General features: G+C 30.6%; 1 protein-coding gene across 1 annotated transcript in view; it reads left to right on the forward strand.

Moving 5' to 3' along the window:
* LOC135960448 (uncharacterized) overlaps positions 1 to 18,326 on the forward strand; it is a 249,771-nt gene that overhangs the window by 164,949 nt on the left and 66,496 nt on the right. Inside the window, exons 2-3 of the mRNA XM_065511741.1 lie at positions 6,168 to 6,397; positions 9,395 to 9,538. Coding sequence (XP_065367813.1) covers positions 6,168 to 6,397; positions 9,395 to 9,538 — 374 coding nt within the window. The remainder of the gene's footprint in view (positions 1 to 6,167; positions 6,398 to 9,394; positions 9,539 to 18,326) is intronic.

Below are 18,326 nucleotides of genomic sequence, written 5' to 3' on the forward strand. Positions count from 1 at the left end.
AGAAAAGTGTCTTCAGGAAGACAGTTTTCTTATATAGAAAAGTGTCTTCAGGAAGACAGTTTTCTTATATAGAATAGTGTCTTCAGGAAGACAGTTTTCTTATATAGAAAAGTGTCTTCAGGAAGACAGTTTTCTTATATAGAAAAGTGTCTTCAGGAAGACAGTTTTCTTATATAGAAAAGTGTCTTCAGGAAGACAGTTTTCTTATATAGAAAAGTGTCTTCAGGAAGACAGTTTTCTTATATAGAAAAGTGTCTTCAGGAAGACAGTTTTCTTAAAGACAGTTTTCTTATATAGAAAAGTGTCTTCAGGAAGACAGTTTTCTTATATAGAAAAGTGTCTTCTGTGGAAGACAGTTTTCTTATATAGAAAAGTGTCTTCTGTAGAAGACAGTTTTCTTATATAGAAAAGTGTCTCCAGGAAGACAGTTTTCTTTTAGAGAAAAGTGTCTTGTGGAAGACAGTTTTCTTTTAGAGAAAAGTGTCTTGTGGAAGACAGTTTTCTTTTAGAGAAAAGTGTCTTGTGGAAGACAGTTTTCTTTTATAGAAAAGTGTCTTGTGGAAGCCAGTTTTCTTTAATAGAAAAGTGTCTTGTGGAAGACAGTTTTCTTTTATAGAAAAGTGTCTTGTGGAAGACAGTTTTCATTTATAGAAAAGTGTCTTGTGGAAGACAGTTTTCTTATAGAGAAAAGTGTCTTCTGTGGAAGACAGTTTTCATTTATAGAAAATTGTCTTGTGGAAGACAGTTTTCTTTTATAGAAAAGTGTCTTGTGGAAGACAGTTTTCTTTTATAGAAAAGTGTCTTGTGGAAGACAGTTTTCTTTTATAGAAAAGTGTCTTGTGGAAGACAGTTTTCTTTTATAGAAAAGTGTCTTGTGGAAGACAGTTTTCTTTTATAGAAAAGTGTCTTGTGGAAGACAGTTTTCTTTTTTAGAAAAGTGTCTAGTGGGAGACAGTTTTCTTTTATAGAAAAGTGTCTTGTGGAAGACAGTTTTCTTTTATAGACAAGTGTCTTGTGGAAGACAGTTTTCTTTTATAGAAAATTGTCTTGTGGAAGATAGTTTTCTTATAGAGAAAAGTGTGTTCTGTGGAAGACAGTTTTCTTTTAGAGAAAAGTGTGTTCTGTGGAAGACAGTTTTCTTATATAGAAAATTGTCTTCAGGAAGACAGTTTTCTTATATAGAAAAGTGTCTTCAGGAAGACAGTTTTCTTATATAGAAAAGTGTCTTCTGTGGAAGACAGTTTTCTTTTATAGAAAAGTGTCTTGTGGAAGCCAGTTTTCTTTAATAGAAAAGTGTCTTGTGAAAGACAGTTTTTATTTATAGAAAAGTGTCTTGTGGAAGACAGTTTTCTTTTATAGAAAAGTGTCTTGTGGAAGACAGTTTTCATTTATAGAAAAGTGTCTTGTGGAAGACAGTTTTCTTTTATAGAAAAGTGTCTTGTGGAAGCCAGTTTTCTTTAATAGAAAAGTGTCTTGTGAAAGACAGTTTTCATTTATAGAAAAGTGTCTTGTGGAAGACAGTTTTCTTTTATAGAAAAGTGTCTTGTGGAAGACAGTTTTCATTTATAGAAAAGTGTCTTGTGGAAGACAGTTTTCTTTTATAGAAAAGTGTCTTGTGGAAGACAGTTTTCTTTTATAGAAAATTGTCTTGTGGAAGATAGTTTTCTTATAGAGAAAAGTGTGTTCTGTGGAAGACAGTTTTCTTTTAGAGAAAAGTGTGTTCTGTGGAAGACAGTTTTCTTATATAGAAAATTGTCTTCAGGAAGACAGTTTTCTTATATAGAAAATTGTCTTCAGGAAGACAGTTTTCTTATATAGAAAAGTGTCTTCAGGAAGACAGTTTTCTTATATAGAAAAGTGTCTTCTGTGGAAGACAGTTTTCTTTTATAGAAAAGTGTCTTGTGGAAGACAGTTTTCTTTTATAGAAAAGTGTCTTGTGGAAGACAGTTTTCTTTTATAGAAAAGTGTCTTGTGGAAGACAGTTTTCTTTTATAGAAAAGTGTCTTGTGGAAGACAGTTTTCTTTTTTAGAAAAGTGTCTAGTGGGAGACAGTTTTCTTTTATAGAAAAGTGTCTTGTGGAAGACAGTTTTCTTTTATAGACAAGTGTCTTGTGGAAGACAGTTTTCTTTTATAGAAAATTGTCTTGTGGAAGATAGTTTTCTTATAGAGAAAAGTGTGTTCTGTGGAAGACAGTTTTCTTTTAGAGAAAAGTGTGTTCTGTGGAAGACAGTTTTCTTATATAGAAAATTGTCTTCAGGAAGACAGTTTTCTTATATAGAAAAGTGTCTTCAGGAAGACAGTTTTCTTATATAGAAAAGTGTCTTCTGTGGAAGACAGTTTTCTTTTATAGAAAAGTGTCTTGTGGAAGCCAGTTTTCTTTAATAGAAAAGTGTCTTGTGAAAGACAGTTTTTATTTATAGAAAAGTGTCTTGTGGAAGACAGTTTTCTTTTATAGAAAAGTGTCTTGTGGAAGACAGTTTTCATTTATAGAAAAGTGTCTTGTGGAAGACAGTTTTCTTTTATAGAAAAGTGTCTTGTGGAAGCCAGTTTTCTTTAATAGAAAAGTGTCTTGTGAAAGACAGTTTTCATTTATAGAAAAGTGTCTTGTGGAAGACAGTTTTCTTTTATAGAAAAGTGTCTTGTGGAAGACAGTTTTCATTTATAGAAAAGTGTCTTGTGGAAGACAGTTTTCTTTTATAGAAAAGTGTCTTGTGGAAGCCAGTTTTCTTTAATAGAAAAGTGTCTTGTGAAAGACAGTTTTCATTTATAGAAAAGTGTCTTGTGGAAGACAGTTTTCTTTTATAGAAAAGTGTCTTGTGGAAGACAGTTTTCATTTATAGAAAAGTGTCTTGTGGAAGACAGTTTTCTTTTATAGAAAAGTGTCTTGTGGAAGACAGTTTTCTTTTATAGAAAATTGTCTTGTGGAAGATAGTTTTCTTATAGAGAAAAGTGTGTTCTGTGGAAGACAGTTTTCTTTTAGAGAAAAGTGTGTTCTGTGGAAGACAGTTTTCTTATATAGAAAATTGTCTTCAGGAAGACAGTTTTCTTATATAGAAAATTGTCTTCAGGAAGACAGTTTTCTTATATAGAAAAGTGTCTTCAGGAAGACAGTTTTCTTATATAGAAAAGTGTCTTCTGTGGAAGACAGTTTTCTTTTATAGAAAAGTGTCTTGTGGAAGACAGTTTTCTTTTATAGAAAAGTGTCTTGTGGAAGACAGTTTTCTTTTATAGAAAAGTGTCTTGTGGAAGACAGTTTTCTTTTATAGAAAAGTGTCTTGTGGAAGACAGTTTTCTTTTTTAGAAAAGTGTCTAGTGGGAGACAGTTTTCTTTTATAGAAAAGTGTCTTGTGGAAGACAGTTTTCTTTTATAGACAAGTGTCTTGTGGAAGACAGTTTTCTTTTATAGAAAATTGTCTTGTGGAAGATAGTTTTCTTATAGAGAAAAGTGTGTTCTGTGGAAGACAGTTTTCTTTTAGAGAAAAGTGTGTTCTGTGGAAGACAGTTTTCTTATATAGAAAATTGTCTTCAGGAAGACAGTTTTCTTATATAGAAAAGTGTCTTCAGGAAGACAGTTTTCTTATATAGAAAAGTGTCTTCTGTGGAAGACAGTTTTCTTTTATAGAAAAGTGTCTTGTGGAAGCCAGTTTTCTTTAATAGAAAAGTGTCTTGTGAAAGACAGTTTTTATTTATAGAAAAGTGTCTTGTGGAAGACAGTTTTCTTTTATAGAAAAGTGTCTTGTGGAAGACAGTTTTCATTTATAGAAAAGTGTCTTGTGGAAGACAGTTTTCTTTTATAGAAAAGTGTCTTGTGGAAGCCAGTTTTCTTTAATAGAAAAGTGTCTTGTGAAAGACAGTTTTCATTTATAGAAAAGTGTCTTGTGGAAGACAGTTTTCTTTTATAGAAAAGTGTCTTGTGGAAGACAGTTTTCATTTATAGAAAAGTGTCTTGTGGAAGACAGTTTTCTTTTATAGAAAAGTGTCTTGTGGAAGACAGTTTTCTTTTATAGAAAATTGTCTTGTGGAAGATAGTTTTCTTATAGAGAAAAGTGTGTTCTGTGGAAGACAGTTTTCTTTTAGAGAAAAGTGTGTTCTGTGGAAGACAGTTTTCTTATATAGAAAATTGTCTTCAGGAAGACAGTTTTCTTATATAGAAAATTGTCTTCAGGAAGACAGTTTTCTTATATAGAAAAGTGTCTTCAGGAAGACAGTTTTCTTATATAGAAAAGTGTCTTCTGTGGAAGACAGTTTTCTTTTATAGAAAAGTGTCTTGTGGAAGACAGTTTTCTTTTATAGAAAAGTGTCTTGTGGAAGACAGTTTTCATTTATAGAAAAGTGTCTTGTGGAAGACAGTTTTCTTTTATAGAAAAGTGTCTTGTGGAAGACAGTTTTCTTTTATAGAAAAGTGTCTTGTGGAAGACAGTTTTCTTTTATAGAAAAGTGTCTTGTGGAAGACAGTTTTCTTTTATAGAAAAGTGTCTTGTGGAAGACAGTTTTCTTTTTTAGAAAAGTGTCTAGTGGGAGACAGTTTTCTTTTATAGAAAAGTGTCTTGTGGAAGACAGTTTTCTTTTATAGACAAGTGTCTTGTGGAAGACAGTTTTCTTTTATAGAAAATTGTCTTGTGGAAGATAGTTTTCTTATAGAGAAAAGTGTGTTCTGTGGAAGACAGTTTTCTTTTATAGAAAAGTGTCTTGTGGAAGCCAGTTTTCTTTAATAGAAAAGTGTCTTGTGGAAGACAGTTTTCATTTATAGAAAAGTGTCTTGTGGAAGACAGTTTTCTTTTATAGAAAAGTGTCTTGTGGAAGACAGTTTTCATTTATAGAAAAGTGTCTTGTGGAAGACAGTTTTCTTTTATAGAAAAGTGTCTTGTGGAAGACAGTTTTCTTTTATAGAAAAGTGTCTTGTGGAAGACAGTTTTCTTTTATAGAAAAGTGTCTTGTGGAAGACAGTTTTCTTTTATAGAAAAGTGTCTTGTGGAAGACAGTTTTCTTTTATAGAAAAGTGTCTTGTGGAAGACAGTTTTCTTTTATAGAAAAGTGTCTTGTGGAAGACAGTTTTCTTTTACAGAAAAGTGTCTTGTGGAAGACAGTTTTCTTTTATAGAAAATTGTCTTGTGGAAGATAGTTTTCTTATAGAGAAAAGTGTGTTCTGTGGAAGACAGTTTTCTTTTAGAGAAAAGTGTGTTCTGTGGAAGACAGTTTTCTTATATAGAAAATTGTCTTCAGGAAGACAGTTTTCTTATATAGAAAAGTGTCTTCAGGAAGACAGTTTTCTTATATAGAAAAGTGTCTTCTGTGGAAGACAGTTTTCTTTTAGAGAAAAGTGTCTTGTGGAAGACAGTAAGTTCCAGTAAATGTAAGTAAGTTTAAATTAAAATCATTTGAATTACATTTGTTCTCTCAGATATTTTTTCCATAAATATTTTCTGGCTGAAACGTGACAGTCATGTTTTTTTTTTCGTTTAAACTTCCTGCTGATTTTTTTGTTCCGTCTTTTGAATTGAAATTTTTTTCTTCTAAAGAATTTTTTAGGTTTTTCGGCGATTTCATTTGTCTATTCATTCTTTCATGCTGGATTTCACACAACAGCTCTTGTTGGAGTTTATTAGTGAAATTTGTGTGTTTTTTTTCAAACTTAGTTGGGCTTGATGATAATACTTATTATTGTCATGACTTGCTGTTAGTTTCTTTTGTGAATTATATTCATTTTGCATAAAATTTTTGTTTTGTACTCGTGCAGAGGAATTAAATGAAACAAAGCTTTACAGTGTGGAGTTTAAATTAAACAAAGACAATTGTGGAAAATTTGATTAAAAGAAAATAAATTTGAATCAAGTTTTGTATGCAATAAGAAGGCAGCAGCTTATGATTTTTGTGTAAACAAAAGAATGATTTTTATTTATTAATTAGAGAAAATAATACAGAAACATGTATATTAAAGGCTTAAATAAATATAATTGTTGTACAAAATTCCAATTAAATTTTACTAAAATGGGATTGTCATCAATATCCTATGGCTGTCAGTATTACAGAAATCCGAAGAGCTGCTGATAACTTACCCATTTTCCAGCTGACATATCTACAAAGTCTTATGTAAAAATAAATCAAAAAACATAGCATACTTTTAGGCTTAAATTTAACATTACTTTTCTTTTTATATTATTTCCAGGCGGCTCCTCCGACATCACTAAAGACCAGTGCAACAAAACCGTGGATATTTTCGAAGATGTCAGCTCGCCCGAGGTGACGAATCAGAATGTGGGGCGACCCTTAACCTGCTCGTATCGTTTTCGCACACTGAAAGGTGCTCCTCGGGATTTTGTGCTGAGACTAAGATTTAAAAAGTTCAAAATTGGCACTTTAATGAATGCCACACACTGTGAGGGTGGCTATTTGCAGGTGAGAATTATCTTTAATATTTTTTATGATTGATTTTTTATTATTATTGTTATTAAAACTTTAAGTGTTAACTTTAAAGCTTTTCTTTTGTCAGTCCCACACACTCACAACACAAAACTCAATATAATTTGTTAACATTTATTGTTTGCCATGAATTAAGGCTCTGGGGAATTGTGATTTATGGCCAAAGACAAACTAACAAAACACACTAATACATCAAGTCTTGGGGGGTGCAGAAAAAATGTAAAGAAAATAAAATACCAAGATATCAAATTTAATTTATTGCTTAATATAAGCTCTGCTGACTTACAAAATACACGTACTTAGGCGTTTATATGTATATTACGGCAGCACTTTCCACAAGACACTTTTCTATATAAGACAACTGTTTTCCACAAGACACTTTTCTATAAAAGAAAACTGTCTTCCACAAGACACTTTTCTATAAAAGAAAACTGTCTTCCACAAGACATTTTTCTATAAAAGAACACTGTCTTCCACAAGACACTTTTCTATAAAAGAAAACTGTCTTCCACAAGACAATTCTCTATAAAAGAAAACTGTCTTCCTGAAGACACTTTTCTATAAAAGAAAACTGTCTTCCTGAAGACACTTTTCTATAAAAGAAAACTGTCTTCCTGAAGACACTTTTCTATAAAAGAAAACTGTCTTCCTGAAGACACTTTTCTATAAAAGAAAACTGTCTTCCTGAAGACACTTTTCTATATAAGAAAACTGTCTTCCTGAAGACACTTTTCTCTATAAGAAAACTGTCTTCCTGAAGACACTTTTCTCTATAAGAAAACTGTCTTCCTGAAGACACTTTTCTCTATAAGAAAACTGTCTTCCTGAAGACACTTTTCTCTATAAAACTGTCTTCCTGAAGACACTTTTCTATATAAGAAAACTGTCTTCCTAAAGACACTTTTCTATATAAGAAAACTGTCTTCCTAAAGACACTTTTCTATATAAGAAAACTGTCTTCCTGAAGACACTTTTCTATATAAGAAAACTGTCTTCCTGAAGACACTTTTCTATATAAGAAAACTGTCTTCCTGAAGACACTTTTCTATATAAGAAAACTGTCTTCCTGAAGACACTTTTCTATAAAAGAAAACTGTCTTCCTGAAGACACTTTTCTATATAAGAAAACTGTCTTCCTGAAGACACTTTTCTATATAAGAAAACTGTCTTCCTGAAGACACTTTTCTATATAAGAAAACTGTCTTCCTGAAGACACTTTTCTATATAAGAAAACTGTCTTCCTGAAGACACTTTTCTATATAAGAAAACTGTCTTCCTGAAGACACTTTTCTATATAAGAAAACTGTCTTCCTGAAGACACTTTTCTATATAAGAAAACTGTCTTCCTGAAGACACTTTTCTATATAAGAAAACTGTCTTCCTGAAGACACTTTTCTATATAAGAAAACTGTCTTCCTGAAGACACTTTTCTATATAAGAAAACTGTCTTCCTGAAGACACTTTTCTATATAAGAAAACTGTCTTCCTGAAGACACTTTTCTATATAAGAAAACTGTCTTCCTGAAGACACTTTTCTATATAAGAAAACTGTCTTCCTGAAGACACTTTTCTATATAAGAAAACTGTCTTCCTGAAGACACTTTTCTATATAAGAAAATTGTCTTCCTGAAGACACTTTTCTATATAAGAAAACTGTCTTCCTGAAGACACTTTTCTATATAAGAAAACTGTCTTCCTGAAGACACTTTTCTATACAAGAAAACTGTCTTCCACAAGACACTTTTGTATAAAAGAAAACTGTCTTCCACAAGACACTTTTGTATAAAAGAAAACTGTCTTCCACAAGACACTTTTGTATAAAAGAAAACTGTCTTCCACAAGACACTTTTCTATAAAAGAAAACTGTCTTTCACAAGACACTTTTGTATAAAAGAAAACTGTCTTCCACAAGACACTTTTGTATAAAAGAAAACTGTCTTCCACAAGACACTTTTGTATAAAAGAAAACTGTCTTCCACAAGACACTTTTCTATAAAAGAAAACTGTCTTCCACAAGACACTTTTCTATAAAAGAAAACTGTCTTCCACAAGACACTTTTCTATATAAGAAAACTGTTTTCCACAAGACACTTTTCTATAAAAGAAAACTGTCTTCCACAAGACACTTTTCTATATAAGAAAACTGTTTTCCACAAGACACTTTTCTATAAAAGAAAACTGTCTTCCACAAGACACTTTTCTATAGAAGAAAATTGTCTTCCACAGACAATTGTGTCTACATACACAGTCTTACGATGATATTTTCATGGATCCACCCTAATGCCCAGTAAAAAACACACAGTAACTTGATAACATATGATTGGGGTGTGTGAGTAGTTTTCCATTCTTCCTGGAAGATAAATTCATGACATGAGCTCAACATATGGACATTGGACATCATACTAATGATAGCAAAAGACTAAATAATGTTTTCTTCAAACGTTTTTTTTTCTTTTGTTATGGTTTTCTATTTGTGAGATATGTCAAATAAAAAATTGTATTTGTAGACTATGTGAGAGTGTGTTTGTAGTTGATTTCTACTTCCGCTTTGTTTAACAGTGAATAGCACTAGACGTTTTTTTTTTGCAAACACTCCCTGGTGTAAAGAAAATAGCAAAACCAAAAAAGCTTCTAACATCAGCCCTTCAGTAACAAAATAAAAAAAATTAAAAAAAAATTGTTGGCCACTACTGCTGTAGCATAAATGATGACATATGGGAATAATCATACTGTAGCTGACAGCTTCATATTTATTTAAGTTCAGCCAACCAGCTAACAAAATCAAGAACACACTTTTAGCTTCAAACTTCCAAAAAATATTAGCCTTCCCTTGTAGTCAATAGATTTATTTGTTTGACATTTTTTCAATATTTTTTTTTCAAACATGTTGCTTGTGTTTCCGCTGGCGTGTAATGAATTTCAATTTATATCAATTTTTAATGTAAAATGTTTGCGTATGTGTTTTTGTTTTAGATTGTGGATGGCAATGCCAAAACTGATGTCTCCAATCGACGAGAGCCTGGCATGTTTTGTGGTGAAGCCGAACAACCTCAAACGTTTATCAGTGAGACGAGTTATGTGAAAGTCCTGTTTCACACTGACAACTTTACAGACCAGGTAAGTTTTATGCTTTAAAATGGAGTTATTTTTTGTAGATAATCAATAAATTGTTGATAGATAATGGTTAAAATATTTTGAATAGGAGAATTGTAGGGGATAGTTTTACAAAAAATTTATGATTTTTATTAATTTTTCTGTCCTGCTTCTGTGTTTAAAACACGCTCACTTGCTAAAAACAAATTTTAAATTAATGAGTCCTTCCCAGAAGGTTTAGTATTGACCTATTAATGCTAGTATTATTATAATCTAATTTAAGCAGATTCTTAATAGAAATCTTAATGCAATCTAACTGCTGTCTGCCCTTAATCTTCACCCATATTTTGCGCCCCTTTTTGTATTTAATTTACTTGTTTTTCATTTCTTCATTTAATAAATTCAATATTCACCATTGAGTTTACATAACACGAGCCCGAAAGTATCATTGCCCTAAGAAAAGGAAGAGCAAATGTAAAAAAGGCGGAAATTAACAGCGAAAAAATACAAATATCCGTAATACCAACTCATAAATATCATCAGTATTAAGTCATATAACAAACTGTCAACATGTAGATGGGAATGTATGTGAATTGATATATGTATTTATTAACACAAGCATACACACTCAATCACTAACAAATACACACACTTATACATTTTCAAAACAGCAGTTTGAAAATTTATTTTCAGAACACAAAATTAAACTGAACACTTTTCTATAAAAGAAAACTGTCTTCCACAAGACACTTTTCTATAAAAACTTTTATATGAAAAATATTTAAATTTTCCATCGAAATTCGATTTTTACATTAAAATCGTAAAAACCTAAAATCGACTGTAGATCCTTAAATATTAGTTCAATCCAATAAAGGACGATTATCTGTAATCACTAATATTTTCTACTAAAATCGGCTGTAGATCCTTAAATAATAGTCCAATCGAGTAAAGGACGATTATCCGTGATCACTTATATTTTCCACTAAAAATCGATTTTTCAATGAAAAACCTAAAATCGGCTGTAGATCCTTAAATATTAGTTCAATCGAATAAAGGACGATTATCTGTGATCACTTATATTTTCCACCAAAAATCGATTTTTATATGAAAAACGTAAAATCGGCTGTAGATCCTTAAATATTTGTTCAATCGAATAATGGACGATTATCTGTGATCACTTATATTTTCCACCAAAAATCGATTTTTATATGAAAAACCTAAAATCGGCTGTAGATCCTTAAATATTACTTCAATCGAATAAAGGACGATTATCCGTGATCACTTATATTTTCCACTAAAAATCGATTTTTATATGAAAAACCTAAAATCGGCTGTAGATCCTTAAATATTAGTTCAATCGAGTAAAGGACGATTATCTGTAATCACTTGTATTTTTCACCAAATTTTATATGAAAAACCTTAAATCTGCTGTCTTCGGTCTTCAACCGAAGACACTTTTCTATATAAGAAAACTGTCTTCAACAGAAGACACTTTTCTATATAAGAAAACTGTCTTCAACCGCAGACACTTTTCTATATAAGAAAACTGTCTTCAACCGCAGACACTTTTCTATATAAGAAAACTGTCTTCAACCGCAGACACTTTTCTATATAAGAAAACTGTCTTCAACCGCAGACACTTTTCTATATAAGAAAACTGTCTTCAACCGCAGACACTTTTCTATATAAGAAAACTGTCTTCAACCGAAGACACTTTTTCTATATAAGAAAGCTGTCTTCAACCGAAGACACTTTTCTATATAAGAAAAACTGTCTTCAACCGAAGACACTTTTCTATATAAGAAAAACTGTCTTCAACCGAAGACGCTTTTCTATATAAGAAAACTGTATTGAAGTTTCTTTTCTAAAACTCTTTAAATACTGCTCTCATCTGTTTTTCTACATTGTAACACTTTGCAACATTGCTATGAGCTCATATACAGCTCATAGCAATGTGTGTTTAAATATCAATAATGTAGCCGTTAATGAATACATTCACTTCTACCTATATTCACGTTCACATGCACTCATGTTACAATTTACATGTGTCTGAACATGTAAATGCGTGTATTGCATTTAATGTCAACTCTAGAAAAAAAATCATGTTAATGTTCATAAATTTTATAAACTCAGTCAAACCGACATGTGTATTTTAGCGACTGTAGCAAATACATATTTATATATATGAACTGTAGATATGAAAATGTGCATTATACATATGTTTAATAATATAAACACATGTATGTATAATGTTTGTATGTATCAAAACGTGAGTGTTTATATATACTTTTCACTTATATATATATATTTTGGTGTGTTAAATTACATTATTACAGCACAGGTTTTTATGTGTAAATATCAGTTAAATATTGACAATACAAACTTACTCATTCATATGCGCACATTTCATTTATAACAATTATATTTATACAGTCTTTATTATATATTAGACTGGCTCACAGAAAGTAAAACCGCGCCTCCTTAATCTTTTAAAGATTCATTGTATCAATGTATAAGCAAAAATTCAACAAAATTACTTTATTGTAAAATAAATTTTTTTTACATTTTTTTTATCCTGGTGCCTCTTGAAAATTGTTTCTATTGTAAATATACATGATGAATATTAAGATAGTTCTATGATTAATAAACCTCCTTACTGATATTTATTGCAATAATATGCATTTATGGAATGGCCTATACTTTTCTCGTACCCTTGAGCGTATGATGAATATTTTATAATTAATTATTACGTATACGTTTATACCAATTTATATTAGTTAGTTGAAAATTGATTTTTATTAAGATAAATTAATAAATCAAAAACTGATTTGATTTTCTTTAAGCCTTAAATAATCTTAATTTATTCTATTTGTTTTAAATATATGAAGCACCCTACTACAGCAGGCATAAATAAATACTGAAATATTTATTTATAATATCAATGCATTTTGTATGTGTGTGTGCATGCATGTTTGTCGTTATATAAATGGCTATTTGACACATGTCATTAGTGATGTTGATGTCATCGAATATTATGATGGTGACGTTTATTTATTATACTGAACTTACACACCCACTAACTTAAATAAACATTAGTAGGTCCCCAAAAAAGCAATTGTCTATATTTTTAACTAAAATGAAATGATGAAAGTTTTTCTGAAAACCCCTGAATATTGGTGGTGCAATACTATATTTGCTATTGAATATTGTTGGTATGAAACGAAGGGTATTTGAATGGTACTATGATATTTGGTAAGCCTTTCAAAGACAATTCATAGTACCAAACTAGACATTTTAAACATTAATAAGTTTTCTTTTGTCGGACTAGCCTTATGTAAATTTCATAACATACTTGCACGTATTAATGTAAGTCACAGTCACAGTTATTTTTATATCCTTTATCATTCGTTTTGAATAAGGTGTATCTTAGGGTGGGTCGATTTTCCACCAAAAATCGATTTTTATATGAAAAACCTAAAATCGTCTGTAGATCCTTAAATATTAGTCCTATCGAATAAAGGACGATTATCTGTGATCACTTATATTTTTCAACAAAAATCGATTTTTGTATGAAAAACCTAAAATCACAAAAAATCGTATAGCAGAAACTCATTCTACGGAAAATTCTAAGAAATTTTCTCCATGAAATCATAGGTCTAGAATCAAATCCCATCTTGCGCATTTCGTCTTTTATCCAATGATATTTCAATATATACATATATTTTTTAATAGTTTTATTTATTGGATAAAAGACGAAATGTGCAAGATAGGATTTGATTTTAAACCTATGATTTCTTGGGGAAAATTTTAGAATTTTCCGTATAATGCGTTTCTGCCATACGATTTTTTTACTTTTTGGTCGTCCATACAAATCGACTAGGCATACCTGTGTAAGTTATGGTTATTTCCAAAATACATAATCGATAATAACGAGATTCATGCAGAATGTGTATCAATGTCAATGTCCTAGACAGTTTGTTATTAAATTTTAGTTGAAATGATATGCCTTAAATTAGCTACAATCTAGCGTCGCTACGTAGTTAAAATTTAACATCGTTTGTAGGTCTTTATGTTGACTAATTTTGGCTCCAATCTTGGTTGATTATGTAGTTCAAATTTAGCTTCAATCATAGATATTCATACCTTTAAATTTTAGCTTCAATCGTAGGTTTTTATATTGATCAATTTTAGATTCAATCGTAAGTCTTTATGCTGTTCGCTTTTAGCTTCAGTCATAGGTCTTTATGTTGTTAAAGTTTAACTTCACTCGAAGGTCTTTATGTTGCTCAATTTTAGCATCAATCATAAGTCTTTATTGTGTTCAATTTTAGCTTCAATCGAAGGGGTTTATATTGCTCAATTTTAGCTTCAATCGTACGTCTTTATGGTGTTCAATTTTAGCTTCAATCGTAGGTCTATATCGTGTTGAATGCTAGCTTTAATCAAAGATCCTTATGTTGCTCAATTTGAGCTTCAGTCGAATGTCTTAATGTTGCTAAAATTTAGCTTCAATCGTAGGTCTTTATGCCGCTAAATTTTAGCTATAGTCGAAGGTCTTTATGTTGTTCAATTATAGCTTCAATCGAAGGTCTTTGTGTTGTTCAATTTTAGCTGCAATCGTAGGTCTTTATGTTGTTTGGTTTTAGCTTGAATTGTAGTTTTTTCTGTCGCTCAATTTTAGCTTCAATCGAAGGTCTTTATGTTGTTAAATTTTAGCTTTAATAGCAGGTCTTCATGTTGTTCTATTTTATATTCAATCGTAGGTCTTTTTGTAACTCAATTTTAGCTTCAATCGTAGGTCTTTGTGTTGCTCTATTTTAGCTTTAATTGTAGGTTTTTCTGTCGCTAAATTTTAGTTTCAATAGAAGGTCTTTATGTTGCTCAACTTTAGCTTCAATCGCAGGTCTCTATGTTGCTCAATTTTGGCTTCAATCGTAGGTGTTTTTGTTGTCAAATTATAGCTTCCATCGTAGGTCTTTCTGTTGTTCAATTATAGTTTCAATCAAAGATCTTTGTATTGCTTAATTTCAGCTTCAATCGTAGGTGTTTTTGTTGTTAAATTTTAGCTTCAATCGTAGGTCTTTATGTTGCTCAATTTTAGCTTCAATCGTTGATCTTTATATTGTTGTATTTTAGCTTTAAGCAATGTTCTTTATGTTACTCAATTTTAGCTTCAGTCGAAGGTCTGTTTGTTGTTCGATATTGGCTTCAATCGAAGGTCTTTATGTTGCTCAATTTTGGATTCAATGGAAGGTCTTTATGTTGTTCAATTTAACTTCAATCGTAGGTCTTTATGTTGTTTGATTTTAGCCTTAATTGTAGATTTTTCTGTCGCTCAATTTTAGCTTCAATCGAAGGTCTTTATGTTGTTCAATTTTAGCTTTAATCGCAGGTCTTCATGTTGTTCTATTTTATATTCAATCGTAGGTCTTTTTGTAGCTCAGTTTTAGCTCAATCGTAGGTCTTTGTGTTGCTCAATTTTAGCTTTAATTGTAGTTTTTTTTGTCGCTAAATTTTAGCTTCAATAGAAGGTATTTGTGTTGCTCAATTTTAGCTTTAATCGCAGGTCTCTATGTTGCTCAATTTTGGCTTCAATCGTAGGTGTTTTTGTTGTCAAATTATAGCTTCTATCGTAGGTCTTTCTGTTGTTCAATTATAGCTTCAATCGAAGGTCTCTGTGTTGCTTAATTTCAGCTTCAATCGTAGGTGTTTTTGTTGTTAAATTTTAGCTTCAATCGTAGGTCTTTATGTTGCTCAATTTTAGCTTCAATCGTTGGTCTTTATGTTGTTGAATTTTAGCTTGAATCAATGTGCTTTATGTTGCTTAATTTTAGCTTCAGTCAAAGGTCTGTTTGTTGTTCGATATTGGCTTCAATCGAAGGTCTTTATGTTGCTCAATTTTGGATTCAATAGAAGGTCTTTATGTTGTTCAATTTAATTTCAATCGTAGGTTTTTATGTTGTTTGCTTTTAGCTTCAATTATAGTGTTTTCTGTCGCTCAATTATAGCTTCAATCGAAGGTCTGTTTGTTGCTCGATATTAGCTTCAATGGAAGTTCTTTATGTTGCTCAATTTTGGATTCAATCGAAGGTGTCTATGTTGTTCAATTTTAGCTTCAGTCGTAGGTCTATATGTTGTTTGATTTTAGCTTTAATTGTAGGTTTTTCATTCAGTAAAATTTTAGCTCCAATCGAAGGTCTTAATTTAATCTTAGTCGTAGGTCTTCATGAATTCAAATTTCAGCTTAAATTTTAGGTCGTCATGAAGTCAAATTTCAGCTTCAATCTTAGGTCATTATGAAGTTTTAGTTAAGCATTAATCGTAGGTCTTCATGTACTCAAATTTAAGCTTCGAGCGTAGGTCTTCATGAAGTCAAATTTTATCTTCAATAGAAGGTTTTAGTTTAGCATTTATCGTAGGTCTTCATGAAGTAAAATTTTATCTTCCATCGTAGGTCCTCATGCAGTCAAATTTTACCTTCAATCGTAGGTCTTAATGCAGTCAAATTTCATCGTCAATCGTAGGTCTACATAAAGCCTCAGCTTCACTCGAAGGTCTTAATAAAATCTTAGTTTGGTATTAGTCTAGGTTTTTATGTTGTTCAAGTTTGACTTCAAGCTGAGTTCTATGAGTTAACCAAGTTGGACTTCCTGCGTATTTCTATAAGTTGTCCAAGTTAACTTCAAACGAAGGAGTTTATTTTGTTCATTTAATCAATTATATCGTAAGTCAGTATGATGTTCAATTCTTGCTTCAATCGTAGACCTGTATGATGGTCTATTTGAGCTTAAGGCAGAGCTCTTTTTGATGTCTAATTTTGGCTGCAATCATTGCTTTTTTTGATGGTAAAATTTTGGTGGCAAGCGTAATGATTATTGTTGTCTAGATTTATCTTCAATTGTCGGAATTTGTATTGTCTAGTTTTAACTTATCGTAGTTTAAAAGTAGATCTTTATATTTCCAATTTACTTTTCAGTTGTTTGTAGTGAAGTTATTATATTATATTCATTAAAATTTTGATTTATCTAAATCATGTCAAAACCCTAGCATTTATCTAATATTACCCTGTAATTTATCAGTAATACTAGCGTTTTCTATCATATTTATATGTAAATTAAGGTGTGAATTTGATTTTTTTTTAATACATACTAAATGAGTTTTTATTTAAAATTATAGTTTTTTTTGCAGTCGCTGTTATTTTTGTTATTGTGATAATCATATTTAATGTAACCTAATTTGCAATATTTATTATTATTAATTAAATTGTCTGACATTTTATAAATTTAAAATGGAAAAAAAGTGTCATAGCAAAACAACAACAACCATAACTACAAATTTGAGTAAATAATTTAATTTTATTAACAGCGGAATGAATAAATGATTTAATTATAATAAAATTAATTTAAATGAATTGAAGGAAAAACTAAATTTTTTAGATATAAAAATATCAACTCAATTCAAAATTATATACAAAATTAAAAAGACTTTAGTAGTTTAAAAATCTTATACAATTTTCTCCACATGCCAACAAGGAAATTGTGTTGTATAATGTCGGTATAAAGAAAGGAAGATCTTTCGACTTTTAACAAACAAAATTGCAGTTTGCCTGGCTGAACCTTAAAATAATCATCATCGTTTCTTGTTTTGTTAGGATAATACGGGAAGTCTGTATGAAAAGTCTTTGTTTTCTTGCCGATAAACTTTGTTATATAATCAAATGCGCTGCTGGCTGATGGCTGCTTTTGATAAACAACAATTTATAAACAAAAATAAAATTGTAAAAAGCAACTCAAGAGTTGCTGTTAAAAATATAACTTTTGCATTCATTCTTTCAATCATTCATTCATTTGACACACTCAGCCATTTGCAACTACAAGTTACTATGCATTAAGTTTAAAGTTTTTGCCGTCTGTGTAGTTCTATTTTTTTGTTTGCTGTTTTCTGCAAATCCCAACCACCTTTAATAAAGTCATAAATATTTATGAAAAACTTTAGTTAGTTTTTTCCCCAGAATCCCCGCACTAAACAGCACTTAACAGTTAGATAGAATTTGTATTTTTACTCTATACAGTGGAGGATGATGCAGCAAACAGACAAGTGCCTGAGAAACAAGTAAAACACATAAAATGAATGAAGAAAGAAAAATGTGGAAAAAATAAAATAAAATAAAAAAGCCATTATAATGAGTTAGCTGTTGCTCATCAAGCCATAAGTTCTTCCTGTTTATACTTGCTTAAATGATAGTAAATATTAACAAAAACAAACAACAACAGCATAAGCAGCAGCATAAACTATGACAGCAATGGCAGTGTTAGTAGTCAGCAGCTACCAAAACAAAATGAAACTAGTGGAAGTGAAGCAAGCCAGAATGGAAAAAAAATTGAGTTTGCGATTGAGGTCAATGCGACTTTAGGGAATGCTATAATTTGCTTATTTAAAGCAAAAGAAATGTGCAGCAAAGAATTATTTGAACAGATTTTTTGTTAGCAAGTGAAAGCCATAACTTAGAAATGAAACAGGGAAACTAAATTAAATTTAAAGGAAAGAAAGCAGTAAAATAAGAAACAAATTTTGTTTAGATATGAATATTTATTTATGTCATTGCAATTTTTCATAAAATTTTCGAATTCTTAAAAACTTTTCGAAAAATACCCATAATCCCAGAAGCAAAATTTTAAGTTTCCAAGTGTAATTTGGGGTCCAGTAGTATTAAAACGTTAAAATAACAAAATCAAAGCTAAATTTTTTTAATTCCCAATTTTTTTTTAGAAAATATTCAAAATCCCCTAAAATAGTTTAGGGTCTAATAACT

This window comes from Calliphora vicina, chromosome 5, assembly GCF_958450345.1.
Source record: "Calliphora vicina chromosome 5, idCalVici1.1, whole genome shotgun sequence".
Classification (NCBI taxonomy): domain Eukaryota; kingdom Metazoa; phylum Arthropoda; class Insecta; order Diptera; family Calliphoridae; genus Calliphora; species Calliphora vicina.